The 24,280-nt window shown below is 46.5% G+C and overlaps 1 protein-coding gene across 2 annotated transcripts; it reads right to left on the bottom strand.

Moving 5' to 3' along the window:
- Positions 1-346: 346 nt before the first annotated feature.
- DPP8 (dipeptidyl peptidase 8) lies at positions 347-23,010 on the bottom strand. 2 transcript variants are annotated; one of them, XM_071441182.1, is made up of 20 exons: positions 22,940-23,010; positions 20,671-20,940; positions 19,052-19,164; positions 17,989-18,162; positions 16,928-17,096; positions 15,609-15,719; positions 15,134-15,262; positions 13,648-13,709; positions 12,490-12,590; positions 10,993-11,170; positions 9,637-9,796; positions 8,805-8,884; positions 8,283-8,435; positions 7,596-7,731; positions 6,694-6,839; positions 6,050-6,196; positions 5,497-5,649; positions 4,206-4,348; positions 3,426-3,537; positions 347-2,859 (listed from the first exon to the last, which is right to left on the bottom strand). In XM_071441182.1, the coding sequence occupies exons 2-20, from the start codon at positions 20,927-20,929 to the stop codon at positions 2,737-2,739; spliced, it is 2,649 nt and encodes an 882-aa protein (XP_071297283.1). In that variant the 5' UTR covers positions 20,930-20,940; positions 22,940-23,010; the 3' UTR covers positions 347-2,736. The 2 variants fall into 2 exon arrangements, with proteins under 2 accessions (XP_071297283.1, XP_071297284.1); XM_071441183.1 differs by lacking the exon at positions 22,940-23,010 and adding an exon at positions 22,872-22,890.
- Between the last annotated feature and the right edge of the window lie 1,270 nt (positions 23,011-24,280).

Below are 24,280 nucleotides of genomic sequence, written 5' to 3'. Positions count from 1 at the left end.
GTAAGGTACAGCCTTGTCCTGCTCCTAGGCCAGGCCAACGCTTCACCATATGAGGTGCAGGAATACCACTCCCCCCAAAAATAAGGATGCAAATCCCTCAGCACTAACACCTTCCTACCTCTGCAGTCTCGATCAAAACGGGGCCTTTCTCCACTGGGAATTTAGTTGGAATCAGACTTCATCTAAGGCATCTCTTTTGCAAGAACTACAAAACTCTGGTGATAAATCCTTCCAGCACTTCCACAGGATAAGAGAGCACGGGGTCTTAAAGTGCTTAACTACAGTAAAAAGAAAAGAAAATGGTAGGAAAGAAAGAATCCATAATTTATGTTGCAAAACACAGCAGTTACAGTATATTGTACTTTAATAGCTTTTTGATGTATATATTTAAACAGTGGAAGGATGCATTTTTAAAAATTCTATGTCAGCACTTATAATCACATCCTGCCTCAAATCCAAACCCAGCCCAGTTTACTCACGTAATGTTTAGTTCTTCAGTCCCCCCAAAAAGCACTGTTTGATGAAGGCCATTTTTGTTCTGTTTTTTAAACAAAAGGATCAATTTCATCTTAAAAATCATATACATTTACATTCAAGGGTAATCACCTCTAGAAAAAGAACAAAAACACCCCAAAAAAGAAAGTTAATTTAATATTGAACAAAATATAAACAACCTTGGAAAAGGCGAATACTATCCATGGGTAATTTTATACATATATGTATATATGAACAGATATAGATATATGTATATATAATACAGCATAAACACGTTGGGAACACAATGGAATTCCAGAGGAACAGCTTATTTTTGTCTTTACCCACTGTTGTGTTGCACCTGTGCTCCTCTCTCGGTGCTGACTGTAACACACCTCAGGGATGCTGCCTTTGCTTCAGCCACAATTAACCGCTGAGAGAAGACATTAAGAGAAGACATTCCTGGAGCTGGGCTCCTTCTCTGCCTGCTAACGGTGTTTTAACTGATCCACTTGTAACCACTGCAATCTGAAAATCAGCAAACAGCCAGGACCAAGGCTCCCCACTGCAGAGGAAGCTCCCTGCAGCCTGTTGGCTTTGGCTCCTTTGTGTATCCCAAAGACCAGATCCTGTTCTCACACACGGCTTTTACAACCATGCAACTGCCCCAGCTGCCCTCGGTTTAAGTGAAAAACAATGCAGTTTTATCCGATACAGCCAGACTCTGCTAAATCCCAGAGCTCTGGGATCAAGCTGAACAGCACAAAATCAAGGGAAGTACAAGGTTACAACATGTGGAGTTCTAAGAGCGTAAAGACTGGTTCCAGATTTTCAGCAGATGAAAAGAAAATCATGCTCTGCTTCTCTCTAGGACCAAAACAGAAAGAAAAGGAAATTCTTGGGTTTCTAAGAAAACCATTAAAACTTATCAGAGTCTCAGAGGCAAGTCCCAAAGGGAGAATTTTCAGGATTAAAGAGAACAATTTTCTATGGATTTTTATCCTAAATTACCTGTTGCCAGTTAAAAGTGCCTTCACACGCTTATGCTTTTCAGCCAAGCCTGCTGCTTAGTTAAAACCTCAGTAGCAAAAACACAACTGGGACTGAAATTCCTTGAGGATTACCTGAAGCTGTACAGAAAGGGGTTCTCAAAGACAGCATCATCATCATCATGCACAGTAGTGCTAGAAAGGACCCAGGAACAGGGGACTGGACAGGGCATGAGCCTGGGAAATAGTCCCTCATACATGAGGAAGCTCAACAGAACAGCTCATATTGCCTCACATGTAAGGTCTTTCCACACATACTCTGCAGACCCTGGAATAAGAGTATTGAATTTCTACATTGTAACAGGATGCATACATATCATGCTGATGTGAGGGTGAGGAAGGAGTATTGCAAACCCAGCTCCAGAGTGAACATCAGGGAAACATCTCAACAGGATGCACTTTGAAGCTTGTTTGAAAGTTTACAGTTTCTGATTTTTAACTTAAGTTAGTTTGCACCTCAGAATAAAAGATTGTTATGCCCATATCACAGTAAAGTATCAATTCACTTCTCCACTGAAATCAAGTACAATCAGGATAGGTTCTCAAGCTGCTGGAAGAAAAGAGAATGATTTATCCTACGGGAGAAGGAATCAAAGAACCTGGCATCAACTGATCTGAATCCAAACTTTAAATATGTTAAGAGGCAGCTTAAAAGTCTTTCTTCTTAAAAAACAATTAACATCTAGACAGGGGATGTGTTCAACTTGTGACCACCTTCTAAGGAGTGAGACACATCCCTTTCACAAAGCATAAAAGCTATATGATAGCATTTAAAATTAATAAAAGTTGTAACCATTCAGGTAAATTCTTGCTGTGTAGTGAGTAAATCATCCAGTATAATGTAATAAGATACCAAGGAACACACTGTAAAAATACATCAATTATGCCATAATTCTTCTAAAAAGTGAAGATCTGGTGCTGTAGAAGTACGTTATTTTCAGTTTCAGCTCGTCCCCCAAGAGAACACCCATGGTACTGTATTATACCACAGACATTGGATTTTATTTACAGCTTAAACTTAAAGTTTAATAACTAAAGTTATTAGATCACCGTACTTTAATTTCCCGTATGGCACCAAATTGACTTTTAAAAAAGTGTCTGTGAGGGTGTGTACGTGTGGCAGGCACCGGAAAGCAACGTTCCATTCTACTCTCTCTAGATCCCTACACCTCCCTGTGCGGAGAGCAGCTGTGGAGCAGAGCTCTGAGGTCAGTCACATGGCCTTCATGGCAGCGATGCGAGAGCCCAGGTTCTCCTGCAGGTAATAGAGCAGGTGCAGCTCGTAGTGCTCGCCCGACTCAGGGACCCTGATGCTGTGTCTCTCCTGAGGGTAGATCTGAAATGGAAAATAAAGCCATAAATATCCACACGAGTTGAAGGCGCCAATATCTAAATCAGTCCCAGAGCCACATTGCACATGTCCGTGGAATGTCCCTGCAATAACTCTGCACCTGAACTGACACACCTCATCCTCCACTGCCTGAACTCAGGAGAACCCACTGGGATCCAGCTGTGCTGGAGGGGATCAGCCTGGCTGAGCAGAGGCAGCTCCTGGCCAGAGGACATTCCCCACTTCTGCAGTGTGGTGTGGGATCCCTGGGCTCCACCTGCACTGAGCCAGCAGGGTTTAATTAAATGCAGAACCCTGTTCCATGCTGCATGAACACTGCTGCTCTGCCTTCCAGCTGCAGATCTCCTCAGGAACAGCCTTAACTGCTTATTTGCCTATTTTTTCTTTTTGTTAATTCATAAAATATTAACATTAAAAAAAATGCTTGGCTCAAATGCTACAGTTTTATTATAGAATTCCAAGGTGTCCAGCACAGTCATGGTACAAGTTCCAATTCTGGACTCCTCCAAGACACACACATTATTACCTTTACACTCTGGTTCTAGCCTTACCTGTAGGTCATAAGGTTTCCCAGCTCTCACCAAAAAGCTGAGCAAAATACTGGTGTGTGCAAAGTGAACGTTCTCATCCAAGAATCCGTGTAGCAGCAGCAAACGGTTTGGTCTGGGAAAGCAAGAGACAAACAGTTCTAGACAGCATCCCACTCATTTCACAGTCCACACACACCCCTACAAAAACACCCCCCAGAAAAGAGTATTTGCATTGAAAGCAGTAATTTCACAGTTGTAAACTGCTCTGGATAGACACATCCCTTGAACCTGCTCCTTCCTCCTCTGAAAGTTCTTCCTGCACATGCATATGACAGTCAGACATTTTATCTGAATATCTTATTTATTTCTCAGCAATGCTTCCTAGCTTGGACAATATGAGGCCTTAAACCTTGCTGATTTCAACTCTTTGACAAGAAAGCCCATGGCCCCATCTTGCTCTGCTGAGACAGCCTCAGAACATACAAAAACATCCCAATTAACTAATTTTTGTTTAGCTTAATGTAGCTCTAAAGTGCTAATCAAACTGAAGATATGTTTGTCATTTCTTTAGACACAAAATATAGTATAAAAGAGCTTACATGAAATGGTCTGTAATTATGCAAATGTTCATTTGAGTATTAAGTTTATTAGTGTTGGGTATCATTTTTTTTTTTTTTTAATATTATTTAATGTGAGCATTTGTGATTAGAGAAATACCAAGAACAGGGAGATAAAAATGTGTCTACGGGGCTTGAACTTTCCTGGTAGGAAAAAGAAGACAAGAGCCAGAAGCAAACTCACTCAGAAGGAAACTTCTCAGCCTGCATGGCCACGGATCCCAGGTAGTAGCCCTGCTCGTTGTGCTCCGGGTGGCCCATGTAGCGCTCTGTGTAGCCCGTGTCATAGAAAATCCACAGCGTGACGGGGGCTCCAGCTATGGCCACCTGCCAGTGCCACAGAGAGGGGAATGTCAGCACTGCCCCCTGAGCTGGGCACATCCTTCCCTCCCACAGCTCCATTCCACTGTAACTGTGGAAGGAGCAAAGCAATCCTGCTGCCCCTGCCCCAGTTCACACACAGCACAGCTCAGCTTTGATCCATGCAGGCTGGAAACCAGGAAGAGCCTACAGGTAAATTGGAAGCAACTCTAAACATACCCCCTGCAAGGGATGCTGAGGGAAGTGCATTCTGTGAGGTTTTGTGGGTTTGGGTCCATTTGCATGTCTAACAGAAACAGCTCCCTAGGACTCCACAAACTACCCTGCATGGCTACCAGCAGCTTGCAGAGAGGCTTATGGAAAAAAATACCCAGGAAAAAAAACAAAAAACACCACAAAAACAGCTAAAACCCCTTTGCAAGGCAGGTGTTTGTAAAGGTAAAAATACAACAATTGTTAAGGATTGAGACAAATAATTATCAAACGTCCCAGAAATATTAAAGTTGGACTTAAAGAAAGCAAGAGTAGCCACAAAGAATAAAACACATCTCAAGGGCAATAACCAGCTCTTCCCACACCTCTACCCAAAAGGCAGTCTGGCTGTTTATTATAGTTGTCTAAAGTCAGGCAGGCCCAAGAACCTCTCTCCAGTACCTCTCCCCATCCCCAGGCTGTCCTCCTGGCTGCTTCAGAACACACTGCTATGCAGCAGCATGGGCAATTTGATCCGGAATAGATCAGTCTGCAAAGGAACTACTCTCTCAGGGCCAAACAGAGGATGAGAAGGAGGTGTTGTTTTTCACCAGGATCATTTCCCTTACCTGGTTCACAACACTAAGAGCTCAGCTGGCACAAAGTGGGCAGCAGTTGACACTACCTAAGGTACCTTCAGCACAGAGAAGCTGAGATAGGTAGAGGTACAGGAGCACAGCTAAGTCATTGCAAGCTCAGCAGTCCAACAGTTGCTAGAAAAGCAACTTCTCTCTGAAGTCACCCAAAGAGAAGAATGCTGAACGAAACAGCCATTGCACTGTGTCCTAGCTTGTCTAGAGCGAACTCCAAGGTTTTTGTGCTGTCACCACCCATGGAAGTCACACTTTAAAAGAAAAATTCTGTCTGCACCACCAGAGTAAGTACTCAATGCATGAACATACCCTGAAGATATCTGACCTCTGTGTTAAAGCCATTAGGGAGAGGTAGCCTCCGTAGGACCAGCCGTGGATGCCCACACGCTCCAAGTCGATAAAGTCGTGCTGTGATGCCAAGTACTGCAGCCCTTCCACCTGGTCATCGATTTCTATCTGTCCCTGGCAGGGCAGAGACAAAGTTCTGCTAGTTACAGGCAAAAGTTACATTCTCAGGATTGCCCAAGGTAACCACCTTCAGAGCTTTGGTACTCAGGAGTGATCCATGCTCAGAATGCAACTGCCCCGCTTCATGTGAGCTGCAAATTGTATCTGTGAGGAGTCACAGCCTCATTATGAACCACCCTGTGTTAGGTTGCAGCTGGTTCACAACCTCAAACCAGGACATTTTATCTTTCCCACATCAAGCATCTTTCCTCCCTCAACTCTAACCTATACACACTTCCTGTCCCCAAACCCCAGGAGTGTCACACAGGCAGTGCTGGGCTCCTTCAGTGCTGGTAACACTGGCACTCAAACCCATCTCTGGCTGAGAACAGAGCCAGACTCAGAGCCCACTCACCATTTTGTATTTAAAGGCTCCTTCAAACTTCAGCCCTCGGTGGCAGGAGCCCCTGTTGTCAATGACAACGACAACATAGCCTAAAGAGGCCAAGGTGTTCAGCCGGAAGTACTTGATTCCTTTAAACCGGTTGTTCACCAGCTGTACCTGGAATAAAAGAGCAGCACAGAATCCAGAGGTCACCTCCAACTTCAGGTTTTATTTATATTCACCTTCCTTTAAGTGCTTTAAACAATTTTATAATGTGACGTTTTCAAGATCCCTACTCCCTGCTGCAGGATTCCCTCTCCCTGCTATGCAATAAACTCCTCTCCCAGTAAAACAAGCCATTCTGTGTCACAGGTCTGAAGAGCTCAGCTGAGGCCCAGTGAGGCAACTGGAGAGGACGAGCAGACAGAACTAGGAACAAGGACTACCTGAATCCCTTTTCTCCCAGTTCCAGCTCTGCTACCCCATACCTGTCCTCAGACAAGTGGCAGTGCCTGGATCCATGACCTGGGAATCCTTACAGAACCTTTGGCCAAGCACCTACTCACCAAACAGACAAAATGTCACGTGCTGCCCTCAGCACAGAGCAGGAAGTGTTCCTGCAGGAGAGCAGTGGAGTGATCCCTGCCAGCCCATCCCACTGCTCACCAACTCACCTGAGGGCCTCCATAGATGAAGAGCACTGTGGGGTACTTCTTCCCAGGCTGCAGGTTGTGGGGTTTGTACATCATTCCATACAGTGTGAACCCTGTGGAGCTCTCAAAGGAGAACACTTCAGGGGGAATGTAATCGGGAAGAGGACCTGCCATGGGAGGCAACAGAGAGCCTGGTTTTAACAGGAATGGATGAGTAACACAGCTGTGCTGCCCCACTGTCCTCTCACCAGTCTCACTGCAATCCCAGTGGAGCTCTCCCACACTTTCCAGTGGGTGTAGCTGGATCCAGGCAGAGACTGGCAATGCCCCAGCCCTAGGTGAGCTTTCTGAGCCCTATCACATTCCCATTCCTGCTCTCCTGTGAATTACAGTAACTCTTCTCCCCTGACACAGCCATTACAGATGTCCCATCCCTTCCTAATCCCACTTAGGACTCCCTACATTAACACATGGAAAGCACAGGACATGGAGTAGGCCTCAGGTAAGGAGAAATGAAAGGCAACAGAGATCCAGTGGAAGATTATAGCCCAAGAGCTGTCTCATGAAGACACGAGTAGGCAGCAGCACACACTATTTAAGAAGTGCACCTCCCTCCCCAGGAACACACTCTTTAGCAGGCACATCACACAGAGCAGTGAGTGCACTCAAATCCCTCCCTGAACTATAACTGGCAAGAGAAAATTGGTAATTTCCACTCTAAATTCCTTCATGGTCTGTTTATATCCATTTGTTGCTGAGCTGAAAATGTCCCTCCTGTACTTCACAGAACTCCTCACACAAGCCTGAGTTTCAGAGAAGAGGCTGGTCAGCCACAACAGCAAATCTCAAGCAAGCATACACTGGGATGTCTTTTATCCTGTGATCCTGCTTGTCCTATTCCTGTTCCTCACCCATGCCATTACCTGCTGAATCTAAAATGGTAGCCCAGAATTCCTTAGTCCTATGAGCTGCATCATCTTCTGATCCTGTCAGCCGGTACAGTGACACGCAGTGGGGGTTCTTCTGATTACTGTACTTGCTGATGAACATGTCACAGTCCTGGGGAGAAAAAGAACACACCTTGAACTCAGTGCACAGCCACAAGCAAGTGATCATTTATTTTGCATTTAGATCTTTCAGAAGATGCTTAAGGACTGAATTAAACCAGAAATCTGAGCACTTCTGCCTCTGAAACACTACAGTCCTTAACACTCCAAACCCAAGGATACACCTGAAAATCAAAGAGTGGCATGAGGACCTTGTCACACACCTTCTTCTGGGCCATGAATCCTTAGCTGGATTCCTGGAACTCCCCCCAATGCTGCTCAGGCTCATCTCCTCTGGAGATTGCTCTCTAGTCCACTGCAGGCAGGGAGTCAGGCTCAAAGAGTCTCACACAATTCATCCCAGCTCCTTTTGCCTGAAGTGAGCTGGAGAGCAATGGAACCAGGAGGTCAAGTCTGGTTTCCAGGGTGGTTTTACACACTGACTGTACAACACACAGGAGGGCACAACCCTAAGATCTGCTTTTATTATATATCAACACTGCCCTGTCTGCTGAGTGGCAGGATAAGCCTGGGCTAAGGCAGAGGCCTGGCAGGTACAGGTACCTGGCTGACACAGCAGGCGTGCGAGTAACCGCGCTCCGTCAGGCGCTTCACCTCCCCGGGGTTCTCGTAGTTAACAACGTACAGGTGATGCTCCAGAGGTGAATCTTTTGTGCCTTGAAAGTACACCAGCTTTTTGGCTTCATCCACATAGATCTGCCAGGAACAAAACAAACAGCACATCCCTCAATATCCAGTTCTACCCCCCCAAAGCCTCCCCCAGTCCCTGCTGAGTTGGAGCCCAGCAATCTGCAAGGGATAAACCAAACAAGTGTTCTCACTGTCTGCAGCTCTGTCAGTTTGATTCAAATGATCAAAGAATTCATTCAGCTCAGAGCTAGAAGAGCAGTGGTTTGGGGACCATTCCCTCCTTCCTTGTGCAAGTTCACAAGTTACACAGAACAGAAATACTGTGTATTTTGGCTAAAACCACACTGGATTAATAGATTTATGCTGATCCCTCCAAGGAACCATCTCCCTGCAGTGTGTGTGGCAGGATATCCATGAAGCAAGAGCAAGACTCACGTTGGATCCATGTCTGCCAAGCACTTCCCATTCCCCACTGGTAATTGCTATCTCCTCTTTGATGAGGCACTTGAAGTCACCTGCAAATAGCCAATGTACAGAGATTTTTACTCCTAAAAATATTTTGCCACTTGCATAGAAATATACTGAACAATAGGCAGGCAAAGGAAATATGAGTTGTTAAAAATGGAGAATTTTGCAAGAACCCTGCTTTTATAAGATGATTTTATTTCCCTAAGAATGAGGGAGATTTAGCAAGGAAAATAAATCATATGCATTCAGCGAAATCCAATCAGCCCAAGATATAATGCTATGTGGGAAAAAGACCCACAACAGTTGCATGAAACTGGGACCTCTAGTAAAATTAAGTGCATTTTTTGTGCATACAGAGGTCAGTAGGTGCCTTCAACACATACTAAGTAAATTAAGTATCACAGCATGAAACTGTGAATTTAAGAACACATGCTGTGGAAAAAACCTCTCTGGGAGCTTTGCACACAGCAATTTCCTGCATCTGAGCAAGACCAAGTTCCAGCAGCGAAGAGGAAAAGCCAACTATGTCTCACAGTATCACAGGGAGCTTGTTTCCCATCTGGTTTTTGGAAACTTTTCGTTCTAGTCCATAAGGAAGGATCAGGGTTAAAGCTAAGGCATGCTGAAAACAGAATAAGCCCTGTACAATTTCCAGAGGAATGACTGTGCACTGAAGTGCTTTCCTGGACAATAGCAGAAGTTTCCAATAAGACCCTAATTCCTGCCAGCTGGAAGGACATTTATTTCCTCACAGGTCAGCAACAAATGCCCAATTAAAGCACCAGAACAATTGCCTTACTCGGAGCAGGGAGGCTCCCACAGGACCGTTTGTACTTGCTCTCCTTCAGAACCGAAGTCACCTTGTACAGGTGCCGGAAGCCCGTCTTGCACTCGGAGGCAAAGATGAACTCTATCTCATCTTCGTGGCTTTGAGGGAAGACATGGAAGATATCATGGATCTGAGGAGACAGAGCAGTGGGTTATTGTTATCAGCAGGACACTGGCACTGCAGTCACACAAAATATGATCCTCCTGCTGCTCAACACAGACCACACAGTCCAGGCTAACTGTGCAGCACTGATCCTTACTGGGAGAACCAGTCCCACTTGGAGCCAGGGGGGTTTGCAGCCAGTGCCACATCCCTGCAGCTCCAGCTTTCTGCCAGTCTAACTCTATATCCTGGTCACCCAACTAATTAAGTTTTTCTGCACCTGCCCTTCTAGCTTATACACAGAGGTGGGTCCAGCTCTGCAGACCTCTGTCCTGTGCTGCCTGCAAGTGAAGGATTATTCAAAGAATGATGAGCTGACATCATCTTCCCACTCATCAACATGCCAGCTCTTGCTTCAAGGGACAATCTCTGGAGGGCTTGGGAGCATTTTTCTTCACAGTATGAGCTGCCAGTCAGGAACCACTTCAGACAGTAAAAATAATGGAGAAAGGGAAACTCACTGCACCATCCTGAAACCAAACACTAAGGAGAGAATGTGGTATCTAAGAGAGCAGTATAGTGACCATTCACTGGAAGGCTTTGTGCAAATGCTCTCTGCTGAAAGATGCAACCATTGCCAGTGATTGATGCTCCCAGGCACACCTCCAATGGGATGTCACTGCAGAGAAAGGATCTTTATGTGCAGCAGTGTGAGGAGAGGCACAGTTTACAGCAGTGACCAGGCACACCCATGACTGCTCTCAGCACAGGCCCTGCAGCTCACCTCCCAGAACATCACATCCTTAATCTGTTTCACCAGACCAGATGTAGTTCAGGAGGGGTTCAGTGCCTGTTAGCTGACTCTCAGGACTGTTCACCCGGTGCCATCTTGATCCATGATTGTTGCCTGGAGAATATTTCATCTGGTGGCACTGCTGGTGCTAACAATTGGCACCAAGAAGCTGGAGACTGCCAGTGACACTGTGGGGAAGGGGCTACCCGGGAACACCCAGAGCCCAGGGTTCTGCTCCAGGCTCTGAGTACTGCATCAACTCAAGAACAGCAGGTCTGTTTTCACCTCCCAGATCTGTTCTCTGCATCCTGTTTTTTACAGCAGGAAGCACTGAATATGCAAGATGGGATCACTCCCCTTGGCAGTGCAGTAACATCAACAGTACTCGAGTGCTACAAACTGTCAGAGAAGGCTGAAATTCAAATTCTTACATTTATCCAGATGTCTGTCGTTTCTTCATAAATAATGAAAGGTGTAACAGAATCTGGTACAGCATCAATAAGTTTCTGTCTTTCCATTGCATCATCTTCTGTGGGGATGAATAATGCAGGAGGGATCAGGACTATCTGAAGCCGAGTTTGGGAGCGATCCAGCAAGATGGACCAGATGCTGTTGAGGACACAGATATTAGAGAAAATAACATGCAACCATGAGTATGGCACAGGTCTGAAAATCCCAGCAGACACTCAGTAGCACTAGGTGTTTTGAGGGAGTCAAGAATATTCAATTGCAGATTAAGTCACGTGCAAAATTTCACCCACATAAACAAATCTCTTCCATAATACAAGAACCTATTTCACTTCATTTTAATATTGCATAAGCACTGCAAGTTCAAAAGTTTAACTCATTCTGTTCTCCCTGATTTGAATTGTGCTTCGAGGGAGAAAGAGAAAAGAAAAATCAGAGGGAATAATGAAGCAGAAAAAATTTCAATTGAAATTTCAGGGTGCTTGTGAAAATACTATTGTTGGATCTACACCTGGCAGAAAATAACACTGGCACCTAAAGGGACCAGCAGCAGCCCCTGCCATATTCTGATGGCTTTATATGTAGCTTCAAAAATAATTCTGCAAAAAGCAGGATAATATAGCAAAGGTGTCCCTGGATTTCTTTCAGATTTGGATGGGAAAGAAATTAAAAAGGTGAAAGACATCTTTAGATTCAAAACCTGGTGGAGCACACTTCTGTAAAACCATGGAAACATCTGGGTTGGAAAAGACCCTTAAGATCATTGAGTCCAACCATTCCTCCAGCACTGCCAAGCCCACCACTAACCATGTCCCCAAGTGCCACATCTACACAGCTTTAAAGTCCTTCCAGGGATGGTGATTCCACCACTGCCCTGGGCAGCCTGTGCAAGGGCTGGACAACCCCTTCAGTGAAATATCCTTTTGGAGAAGCTTCTGGTGAGTTAGAAACACTGTACTACATCATCTACAGGGTTAAAATGACATGCAAATGTAAGTAGCACTTACAGCAGGTTTTCTGATCAGTAAGTCTGGTCAGCAAGGATGGTCCAGTGGTTAGGGCGCTAGCCTAGGGCCTGGGGGACCTGGGCTCATTTCTCTCCTCAGCCACAGACTTCCTGCGTGACCATGGCAAGGCACTTAACCTCTCTGGGCTTCAGTTCCCCATCTGTAAAATGGGGATAATAGCACTGCACTCTCTCTCACAGGGATGCTGAGAGGACACACACATCAAAGGCTGCGAGTGCCCAAACCCAAAGCAGTAGGGCCAGGGAGCAGAGAAAGACACAAGGAGGGCTCTGGTTTGGCTTTTGGAAAAATGGTCCCCTTTGCACAAACAAGTTGGTAGCAATGTAAAAGTGAAAGCAGGCTTAAGCTGGAAGAAGACAGAGACCACTACAAATCTGCTTCTGACTGTATGACCCCAAACCCTCTGAGCAGAGACAGGATTAACATACGCACTATTTTCCTTCTGGCGTCCACCCAGCTCTAGCAATGTACTCTACTCCTTCAAAGAGGATCTCGAAGGGCTGAACTAGCTCTTTATCCACAACATCTGCAATCTGTTGACAAAGCAGCAATTCAGTGACACTGAGATGAACCCCCACAACCAGTTTTTCATGCACGACGAGAGCCTGGACACAGAAGACTTTTTCTGTGCAGCTCATGCAATTTAGATTGTTCAGCCTTTGCACCACAGGGGACTGAACCCCGTCTGGAGCCAGACCCCAGCACAGCAGGAGAGCTGCACACTGCCAGGACAGCCAGGGCTGGGATCAGAGAAATCTGGATGCTGCTCACAAACCCATCATTCATCTCTCACAACTCATTTGAATTCTCAGTTTCCCCCGTAAAGGGGAGGTGATTTGTACCAAGCTCTTTTGTAGGATTTGCATGGATAGATGCTGAACATGCTGCATGACACCCAGTTATCAATGTGGTTCTGATCCATGAAATGCAGTGCTGCAGTCTGTCCATGCTGGGCTTGGGAACAAGTCCCAGTGGTACCCAAAGGGTCCTGAAGGCATTCCCTGCCTTTACTGGCTGACACCAGCATCACTATCCCAGCAGGTGACTGCTGATGGCTGAAGTAGCTCAAGAGTTGGGAGAATTCCAGTAATTTATGGCTGCTAATGTATCTGTTTGATAAGATTAATTTCCCATCTGTCCAAAGATCTTGGACAGATCTGTGCTGTGGAAATTTCTGCATCTGTTTAAAACATCCCAGGGCAAAAGCAAAGTTCATCTCTTCCCATATGTTCATGCTTTTGTAAGGTGAGATACTGTATTTGCAATCCAATTTTTCCAATACCTGCAGCCAATCCAGAGATCAGTCACATAAGAAGGTCTACCCACCCAGACCTACAATACTCTGCTCTGCAGCTGAGCTCACACACCAGTGGTAGCAAAGAAAAGCACAGCCTTGAGAAATACTGCTGCACACTGAGTATCTGCACAGGAATGAGCCAAGGGCACTGCCCCCAGAGAAGCCAGGAAGCCATCACAACCAGGAAAGTTTCTCTGTACTGAACTGGAAAATGAATTTTACAAAAAAATTAAAAAAAAAAAAAAATCACAGCAATTAAATGTATTTGGCAAACAAACAGAACATAGACTTACTCTGCCTTCTGCATTGATTGTCACTTCAGAGATCTTGAAAGTGACCTTTGGATTTGCTGTACCTATAAAAACAGATGTTAACAGTCAGGCATCGATTGTTTGCTGTGTATTATTGTGGTGTTATTCATGCAGGACTGGAAAAGGCAAACAGCAGAATGCTCTTTGATCAAATAGCCCCCCTGCATGTCTGAGAGACAGCACAGAACCAGGCAGGAAAAAAAGAAACTGCAAGTGTGGGGAGATTTAGAGGATGTAATCCTGCAAACAGATCAAGAGCCACGCTACTGTCCCAGGCAGTCTTTTCTCCCACAGTCAGTGGATGCATTTCCAGGGTGGATGTAAATGCTCAGGAGTGACTGGGATAGCAGAGCAAGCTTTGGTTCACTGTTTGGCTGCTATTCCAAGGTGGTACAGAAAAAGTGATCCAGTGCTAAAGAGCATCTGTGAAAATTAAACACCTAAAAACCTACTGCCATCACTAGTGCCATTATGATAATAAAGCTACATATTCTTTAAGGGATTTGGGCTTTTGTTAGCTTGTTTTCTTTGCATTAAATAGAGCCATGGCAAAATACTCTCAGAAATCTGAGTGTTCACAAACACCAAAAAACCACAAGGTGTCACCTCTTGCTTCCCAGCCTCTGAGCCTTTCTCTCTCCTTGATACAAGAAGTAAATCAGGAAACGCTTTTCCAGTGAACTGGGGAATTGACAAGATCTGAATGAATTCTGCAGCTTGAAAAGGTCAGCCAAACAGAAGATATTTCTCCAAAAAATGAAGATTTCAAGAGTGAGGAAAGAGAGCAAACCACTGTTACCTGAGCAATGTGTCCTGCTGTGACAGCAGGGAAATCTCAAAAGAGTTGAATTGTTCAAACTTGCCCCACACCTGACAGTGAATCAGCCCTCAGCAGGTCTGCTTAAATCCCACTTCCCTGCTTCCAGTGGCACTCCACTTCAAGCCTGCCCTCAGCCCTTCACTGCTGAAACCTCCAGACCACCCACCTGTGTGCAAATATGACCACAGGTGGTTTTCCTAGCAGGCTGCACCAAGATGGGTTTGCTGTTCAAAGTCCAAGAGCAGTCCTGGAGATCAGAGTCCTCCAGAACCTGAACTGCCAGAGCACTGCCAGCAGCTAAACAGAAACCCTCCCAAAACCCCAAAAGGCTGTAATTCTGGAGCTGCTCCCTCAGAAACACAGGGCTGTAATGACAATCAACTCCTCAACAACTCAGGTTTTCCAGGATCCCAGAGAGTGGCTCAAGCAGCGACAATGAGAAAGGGTTCCTGCCAACTCCTGACACCCAGAGCCCTCAGTACCAGCACAGTCACCAGTGACTCACCCAGCCTCCAGAGCAGCTTCCCCAAACACATTTGCACTGCCTGGACACCAATTCAGACTATTCAACACCTCTCTGCTCTAGGCTTGAAGAGTCACTGCTGTCAGCACATGGAATAAAACAGGGATGTAAGTTCAGGGTCTCACCAGTTTTGGGGTACCGGAAGGAATCTGTTCTTCTTGTCTCCAGCATGGGTGATGTGACATGGATAATTTCTACCTCTGACTCATCATTTTCTTCATAAAGAATTTGAAGAACTTTACCCCCATCCAGTGCTGTAAATGAATTAACATTACAGAATTACAGATCAGGATTATCAGTTATTGCAGGCATCAATACTCTCTCAGGAGCCTGAGCTGATTGGAAGGATGAAGAAAAATCCAATAAAGCCTGTGACTCATGTTTCACTAAGCAAAACACTGAGACTCCTACAACTCCCACCACTCTTGTAAGAAGGGAAGTCTCTCCCCCCAGTGCTCACAAAGCCCCTGGAACGTGCCCCCTGGTGCAGACAGCTCCAAAGGAGACAATTTCCAAATTGCATAAAGGTAAGTAAGAGCAAGAAAGAGAGAGCTCTGCACTGGGCAGAGCCTGTCAGACAGCCTGGACCCCCACACTTACTGGGCTGTGCCTTTGGGCACCACCAGTAGCCAGTGTATCTGTCAAACTCCTCCTGCAGCACAAAAGTAGCCACGCCAGCAGATTTTGGATCCTCCTCAACATTGGCCAGTTCTAAAAAAAGACACCAAAGAATTAGTTCATGATGTGCTGCAGAACCAAACCAGTTCTGCATTATCCCAAACACAGCCCAAGTTCACCCCCAGGGAACAAGTACAAGATAATAAATCTCACTGCTCAGCAGATTTGTTTTCTGCTTCCAGCCTTCTCTGTTCATGTATTTAGGGAGGATTTAATCCTCTCTGACATGGCAGCTTCTTTTAGGAAAGGAAAGCCATTTTCTCTTCTTACTTCTACCTAATCAGGCTCTCAATTAGGCAAGGAAAGAAAATGTTCTCTCTACCTGAGTTCAGTTAATTGGAACTACAACTTAAGAAAATCAAAATCCCAAACCTTTCTGAAGGACTGAAACTGAAGACACGACTATTCAGAAAAATGAAAGCATCAGTTTTTCATTCACTGTATGAACCAAAAGTAACAGACTTACATAACATCTCAACATGATGACATATCCATAGGGCTTCAATATTTTTCCTGTTACCCTGGAGGTAACTTAGCAGCACTCCATAAATAATTATCATCTGAGAAGGAGTCATTGCTACAGTTTATTTTTACTGTACTTACATAATATTTTAATATTAAGAATTTAAATAGTCTAAAGCATTATTATGAAGTGTTGGAGATTTCAATTAACTAAAATTTAAATTATAATTATATATTTAAATTATAGTTTAAATACAAAATGAAATTGATTTTACAAGTGTTTTATCCACAATTTCCCATTTTCTATCTTCCAGGATAAATGCCTAAAAGAGAGTTGAAGAGGGTAAGAAGTAAGAACCTAACTTATTGAGTATGAGGGGCAAGCAGAAGCCCCAGTGCTATTCAGAAACAGCCTAAATTGTTCCTAAAAGTCTCTGCAGCCTGATTTCACTGTGACAGAAACTTTCCTCCAACTCTATTCCACCCACAGCTCCTCCACACAAAAAAGGCTGTTCCAGTGAAAAGCAATGTGCTGTGTTTCAGGAGAAGAGCCCTTCCATATGCATCCAACAAACAACTCATTCTGCCAGATTGCACAGTGCAGGGAAAAAACTCATCCCACAGTATCTGCACTACAGGAAGTCTATAAATGTGACAAACAAGGTGGAAAACAGTGGCCATTACCCCCATTTCAGAAGAACCTTTAGTGCCATCGCTCAGTGCAGTCTAGCAAGAACAAGTGCAGAGGAGGTAGAGGAATTTAATTGAGGATGCATTACCATTGTGCACAAACGTCAGCCTCCTTTCTTCCCTGGATTCTATATTAGAAATCCAGATGTCGTTGCAATGGATAAATGCAATCCAATTTGGATCAGCTGGACAAAGCTTGGGATCCATCCGGATATTTGGACAACTGGTCTCTACCAGAATGGGTCTTAAAGGCTGTTGCTATTTGGAATTAAAAAGAAAAAGAAACACAGTAAGATATGATAACACAGGAACACACCCACTGAGTAACCTGGATTTCAGAAGACCACAGTAGTGTGGACACTGACTTCAAATACATGTTTAGAGAGGAATCTACCCACTTTACACACAGAAAAATACTATGCAGATATTTTATAGGGAAAGTTGTGCCTCTGCCATGGTCCCACCAGGCCTCTTTCCCCAGAGCTGAGGATCAGCCTCAAAACAGAGGGCACAGCTTGTGTAGAGAAGTCTGGCACTCTCTTAAAAACAGCACTCTAAGAGAGGGTGGCAGAACATGCAACCTTGTCCTCCAAAAGCAACTCAAGATACAGTAAATTACCCTTGACAACAGGGTTAGACGAACACCAGGCTTCTATAATAATAATAATAATAAATTATTTCAGCTTTGAAGGCCAGCTTCAACAGAGTGAAGGCTGCTTGTTCTGCAAGTTTTACAGTCAAATAGTGTAAAAATGGTGTAATACATCCAGCACTGACCACAGAACAGTGACCTGGAAACTGCAGCCCAGGGACAAAAGTTGTCTAAGTTGTCTCTGATGTGACATCTGACTCCATGAAAGAGCATGGAGCCTTTTGTTGCTTTTTATGGACACTGCTAGTCATGAAAAATCAAACAATCTGGTGTCCTGCCTTGCTGCCACAATTTTACCACCTCTTATAGCCCTGCATCTGAGTTTCTACCACCATGGACACACACCCCTGTGGATAACCCTGTTTCCAGGGTTATCAAGGTCACTTCCTGTGCCAGTGCAATAACTGCTGATGATCTGCTCTTTGCTCTCACTCCAAGCCAAAGGAGGTCATTGCCAGAGCAAAGTCCTGCAGTGAGCCAGAAGATGAGTAAACTCACGGTGAATCCATGGGGGCCTCCATCTTTGACATGATAAATCCCACTCCCTGCCTGGAACAGGAAGGTGCCGCTCTCTCTGTGGTAATCATAGGAGGCAATCCCAACGGTGCCGATCCGCTTCCTCTCCCGCAGCAACTCCTCTTCCCGGGAGTACATCCCATAGTCCAGGATGGCCTGAAAACAGGCAGAGAAGCCCAATCAACACCTCTGCTCTGCAAGCCTTACCCTGCTTCCAGGAGCAGATGGCTGAGCAGACATCCTCCTCCTCCAGAATCCTGCTGCCGGCTGGGAGCCCACTCCTGCTTTGCCTCTGCCATCAGCACTTGTAGCTGTAGGCCACGATCAGATCCTACACAAATATAAACTGACAGCCACTCCTCCAATAGCAAGGCCAGCATTATTCCCAATACTAACTGGTGTAAGAAAGCTCAGACTCAGGGTCTGTTGTTTCTAGAATGAGCAGGAGAGGCTCTGCTCACTTTCACAGACATGCAGTGACTGGTCTGGTGGGAGGAGAGCACAGCCGGAGTTTCACGTCTGGCTGACAGCCCCGGGAAATAACACGGGGAAAAATCCACCTCATTCCATGTGGGGTTGGTCCCACCTCCTCCAGCCTGCCATGGTGCATGGGATGGGATGGTGCAGGCTTGCTATGTGCAGCAGGGAAAAGGGAATCCACATCCCAGTGAGTGGGAAAGGGATCCTCTGCTCCAGCATGAGTCACGGAGCCACTGACTGATCCTGGGGGAATCATCACTTCCCCTGCAAGACAGCAGGGAAGTGATTGGAGACTCCAGGCTCCTTCAGCAATCCCCAAGGTCTCACAGCACAGAACTTGATGCAAATTAGCACCTGTCATCTCTGCCAGCAAAGGAATCATCCAGCACACAGAGAGGATGGAACTCTAAACACTGAGGAGAAAGCTGTGCTTCATTTTGGGATGGCTGCAGGCCTGGCATGTACAAGGAGAATCTTCACATTTTTAAGACAATAAACTTCAAATTTTCACTATGAAAACCCCAAATCCCATATGCTTGAAGCAAGAAAAAAAATCAGGACCCACCGGAAAAAGATCCAGAAGAGGCTTCCAGGAAAGCAGCAGGACAGCAGCTTTGTTTATGGTTTTGGGAATTTCAGAGTAGAAGAGCGTGTTCTCCCTGTTCTCCCCAGACATTGCTATTGGGAAAGTGAGGTGAAAAAAAAGTATATTAGCTTTCTGTTAATAATCCAAACACTCTCAAAGGCTGCCCAGGAACAGCTTCCCAGGCCGTTCCTACCAGCAGGAGTACTGATGATCTCTGCACTGCAGCCTCACTCTGGGAATTCCCTGCTTCACAGAAGTGCAAGTCACAGAGCAGAGAAGGCAGAGAACAATGACACCCATGCTGCTGAAAGCACTCTGTGCTTCTTACTGCCCTTTTATTCCATAAGCTTTACAAATCAAGGAGAGCTTTTGTGCTAATCCCTCTGACTGGGATACACAGCCTGTGACCTTTAGGGAGGTTTGAACATCCCTGTCCTGCTCCTCTCTCTCAGTGATATTCAGATTTCTGAAGGCTCCTGCCCAGGCACATGGGGATCAGTCCAGAGAGAGCCAGGTGTGCTCCAAGGGAAGACCAAGCCAGATTTATAGCTCAGGAACTGGTATATGGGAAAGCAGATCTCATCCTAGGGGAATCAATCTCAACCCACCCATGATGTGCTTGAACTCAGCATCATCCAAAGATTATGACCCCCATCTTGTGAAAAGAAAAAAAAGAGCAGCAATTTTCTGACTATGTCACTGCACAGCACATGCAAAGACTCTGTGAATCACAAACCTGAGTTTAAGCAAGCAGCCTAAGTGGCAAGCGGTGGCACTAGAACATGGCTTTGACTCCTAGGCCTCTGCTTCAGCCATTGCTTCTCTCCCTAATCCAGGTTTTCATGGATTTATGTTCAGCTACTGCAGCTCCGGATAAAAGCATTCCTCCACCACAAGGTCTGCTCCAAAAAACCACTCAGAGGGTTGCTCACAGTATCACTTATGGTGCCAAATCACTTCTATCAAGTGAACATTAATTAGTGCAACAATGCACAAGTGAGGCACTGAATCCAAGGACAACAAACTACAGGAAGTTTTTTATTATTAACACCAAAAATGCTGAGAAAAGTATTTACTCTTTAAGCTGCCCCTGATCTATGCTGCTACACAGATTCCTGGAAAACCTGCTCCATTGGTAGCTGAGGCACAAAGGACTTTCAAAATTACACTTCAAATCTCTGCTTTGGAAGGAAACTTTGAAGAAGAACAAGGCTCCACCCAACAGCTGCAATAAGAGAAAGGAGATAAACCTTTCTGCAAAGGTTTCTTTATCTCTGAAAGAAGATAAAGCTCCTGCACAGCTTTTGGAGAGAGTATTACTTGGAGTGACAGAAAAGAGACTGAAGACTTCCAGCCTGGGAACATGCCCCAAAGGACATTTCCCAGCTCTTTTCCAGGCCTAATGGGTCACCTCCAATCATGCCACTCCCACAGGAGATTAACTCACAAGTTTTAATGAGCTATTACAAACACAATCATGACTTTTGACCAGCAAGTGTGGCCTGGAATCCCTTTAGATTTAAGTGCCAGGAACACCCAGCTGTCAGGAACAGTCAATCCCAGAGAGCCCTGCAGTGACACTGTCACAGCCAGCTCACCCAGATAGTAGATCCTATCGGAATGCGGTCCTTCGGGGTCATTTTTCTTCACAAAGGTGAAGTCATGAGGGGCTTTTGCCATCATGTATCCATGATACTTCCGTGTGTCTGTGAGCAGTTTCCGAAGCTGGCTCCAGGAATGCCTCTCTACATAGAAAGGTTCCAGTTTTGGCTGCTCCTCCCTCGGGACATGCTCCTCACGACCCGCAGTCTCAAAGATTTCCAGGCCCGGCTGTTCAGTTTCCATGGCTGCTGCCATGTTGCATGTTTCTGAAAAAAACACAACAGCAGAGCTTCAGCTCCAGCAAATCCTCGCTGCGCACTCCCAACACACCCCACAGCAAAAATGCTTTAAGAAAACCATGCTTTCACATGGGGAATAAAACCCACAGCACAAGGAAGAGAACTAGGAAATATTTTTCTGCTCTGGAAAACAGGCTGGCACCACCTAGCCTTTCAGAAAGGACTAAAGACTTCATGGAGCCACAGTTTTATTGTTGTGTTTCCCATGCCCACACATACCAACCACTCATGTCAGATCATGAAGTGGATAAATTCTTCCCCTTTAAGCTCCCACCTGCTTCTTTCCCTCTAAGACCTCCACAAATCACCTCAAAACACTGATATCAGAACAGGGGATGATTAGGAGAGGAGCAAGAGCTGGGACACACAACTGCTCAGAAGAAATAACACTGGTGGCTGATCTGGAACCATCAGGCCACACAACAGGCTTAGGCAGCTCGTCCTTATTCCCATTATTCTCCCATAACTTCTTGGGTTTGGTTGTATCTCCTTTGAAACTAAGTTCAGAAAGGTCTAGCAGTGATCACCACTATGATATTGTCCCAATTACAAATACCAGAAGAGGACACAGTGAAAAAAGCATCTCCCAAACGGATTTATCTGCAACACAAGCCTTATCTGCCCAACAGGCCGTTAATTCAGCAGATATCTCTACCTGCAGGGTTTTACAAAGTGTATCTGAGCTGAAATTGTCAGCCCACATGTCTGGCAAGAGGAAACCAAGTCCTCCCACTGTAAATCCCAGACCTGAGGGCAGCTCCAAAAGGATCCAAGCTATGAACTCCCGTCACATAGTTCATTCCTGGAGAGCCCAAGGTGTAGGGTTATCAATCCTCAAAGGCAGGGAGGGGGTGTCTATATATAGCATGGAAAGACTGCACAAGTGTTGGGTACGCTGCTGGGGCAGAGCATGCTGGCCTGACAAAACACTAACACAGCCTAAATAAAGCACTTCCCTCAAGCAAACAGGCACTGAGGATGGCTGGAGCTCAAGGCACAGGCTTGGGCAGCTGGCAGAGCTCTCTGGTGGACTGGCTCCTCCATGGCTCTCCAGAGCAGCTGAGACATCTCCCCAAAAGAGTGAAAAAGACATGGTCTGGACCTTGACACAAACTCATCTTAACACAAATAGCTTAGTTTCACCTTTGGCAACACAAACAAAACAAACACTGGTTTTTCTTCTGCTCACACTATTTACAGCACAAAAATCCAGAACAAAAGAGCCCTGTCCAAATGGAAGAAGGATCCAAGGCATGCACTGAGCAGTGCTGTGCTCGAGGCAGCGTCAGGAACTGACAATGAACCTTCAAACCTGAATTGCAAATCTCGTTTCATGTGAAGAACTCCAACAAAGAAAAAACCTCCTTTCCCCACCTACCCCCAGATGCTGCTATTTCTTAACCCGACCTACTTCTCGCAGGAAAAGGGATAGAAACCGAAGAGCAGGAGACGTTAACGAGCTAATAGCAGTAGGAACGGCCACCCGGCACGGGAATGTCAGCCCAGGGGGATGCTCCCGGGGGTCCTCCATGGCCGGGGGCAGGTCCCGGGGGGGCGGCGGGCACACCGCGGGGGTCCCTCCACGGCAGGAGACAGATCCTGGGGGACCCTGCACAGCCCGGAGAGGACCTCGGGGCGTCCCTCCACGGCCAGGGGCAGATCCCGGTGGGCCCTCCCCAGCCAGAAGCATATCCCGGGGGAACCTGCACGGCAAGGGGCAGATCCCGGGGGAACCTGCACGGCCAGGGGTAGATCCCGGGGGAGCCCCAAGGCCGGGGACGGATCCCGGGGTGGAGATGGGCAGAACCCGGGGATCCCTCCACGGCCGGGGCGGCGGCCAGGCCTGGCCGGGGGCGGAAGGGGGGCCAGCCCGGGTCAAGCCCCCTCCTCTCGCCCACCTCAGGAGTCCCAAGGCCCCCAGGGGTCCTCCCCGGAGCGGAGCCCCCGAGGTTCCCCCGGTACTCACGGAGCTCCGCGGCGGCGCTGCTGCCGAGCCGCCCCGCCGGGCCGCTGCTGCCGCTTCCGCTTCCGCTTCCAGGAGCGGCCACGGGCACCGCGCCGGAGCGGGCACGGCGCCGCCTGCCAGCCGGGAGGACCACGGGCGGAGATGCGACATCCACCCGGGACCGGGACACGGGAAACAGGGACATTTGCACACATTGGACTGGGACAAACACACACACTACACCATGCACGGGAGTCAGGTCATGCAACCCCCCAGTGCACAGGACTCTGCAGTTTCAAAAATCGCGGTTTTTTCCTCCCCAAAAAATGCTGCCACCTCCACACTGATATGCTTCCCACAGGGGAAAGAAATTCCCAGGTGTAATAACAAGTGTTAAACCCTGGGCACACCCAGTGCAATGAACCCCCAAAACACATTCAGTCTCCAGCAATGTGAGCCTCCCAAAACAACCCCGCGATCGAGAGCTGTGAGCCCCCATCCAATGGCTCTACCCCCAAATTTCCCTTTGCAAAGCACAGTCCCTTTTTTCAAGGGAAAATGGGTTTTTGAACCCCTATAAACCAGAAAAAATAACTTTCTGCATGTGCTGCCTCCTAAATTCATGTGCAGGTGGAAGCTCGGGTAACACTGGGAGCTGAGGGCTGGTTTTCCCCACATGTTGCCCCAAAGGGTCTGTGGGGTTTGTGTTCCCAAATAAAGCCTCTTGGACCATTGCTACAGCTCACCCCACGTTCTGTGGTAGCTTCACAGCACCAGGGGCTGGCAGAGGGTGAAATCCTCTGTGCAGGGCCAGGCTGGGCCAGGGACCTGCTGTCTCCACAGCAGAGATTCACAGGGAAAATCCTGAGGCGGGGAGAGGCCATGGCAGAATGGGGCTGAAGGAGGATAGATTTGCTCTTGGAATGAGGATGGCCAAGGGCAAGGGGCCCTTGTGTGAGCTGCTGAGGAGTGAGTGGTGGGCTTTTTGGAAAGAACAAGACAATGCTGTCCTTTTTTAGCCTTATTATGATAGAATCATGGAATCGCGTGGGTTGGAAGCAACCTTAAAGCTCAGCCAGTTCCAACCATAAGCAGGGCCACCAAAATCAGGTTGCTCCAAGCCTCATCCAACCTGGCTTTTAACACTTCCAGGGATGAGGCAGCCACAGTTTCTTTGGACAGCCTGTGCCAGTGCTGGGCCAGCAGAAGGCCCTGGGGCACAAAATAATGACAGTGTAAGAGTTCAAACAGGTTGCACGGCTGCAGGATTGCTACTTGCTAAATTCTTATCTGCCTCTCCTGTCATGGCTGAGATGGAGTCAGTCTCTTCTACCAGGTAACATGCTACAGGACAAGGGAAAT

This window comes from Agelaius tricolor, unplaced genomic scaffold, assembly GCF_023055355.1.
Source record: "Agelaius tricolor isolate 1412-34295 unplaced genomic scaffold, bAgeTri1.0.p SCAF_16, whole genome shotgun sequence".
NCBI lineage: Eukaryota > Metazoa > Chordata > Aves > Passeriformes > Icteridae > Agelaius > Agelaius tricolor.
Note: the sequence above shows the minus strand (reverse complement) of the source record. Positions and strands in the feature narration are given on the sequence as shown.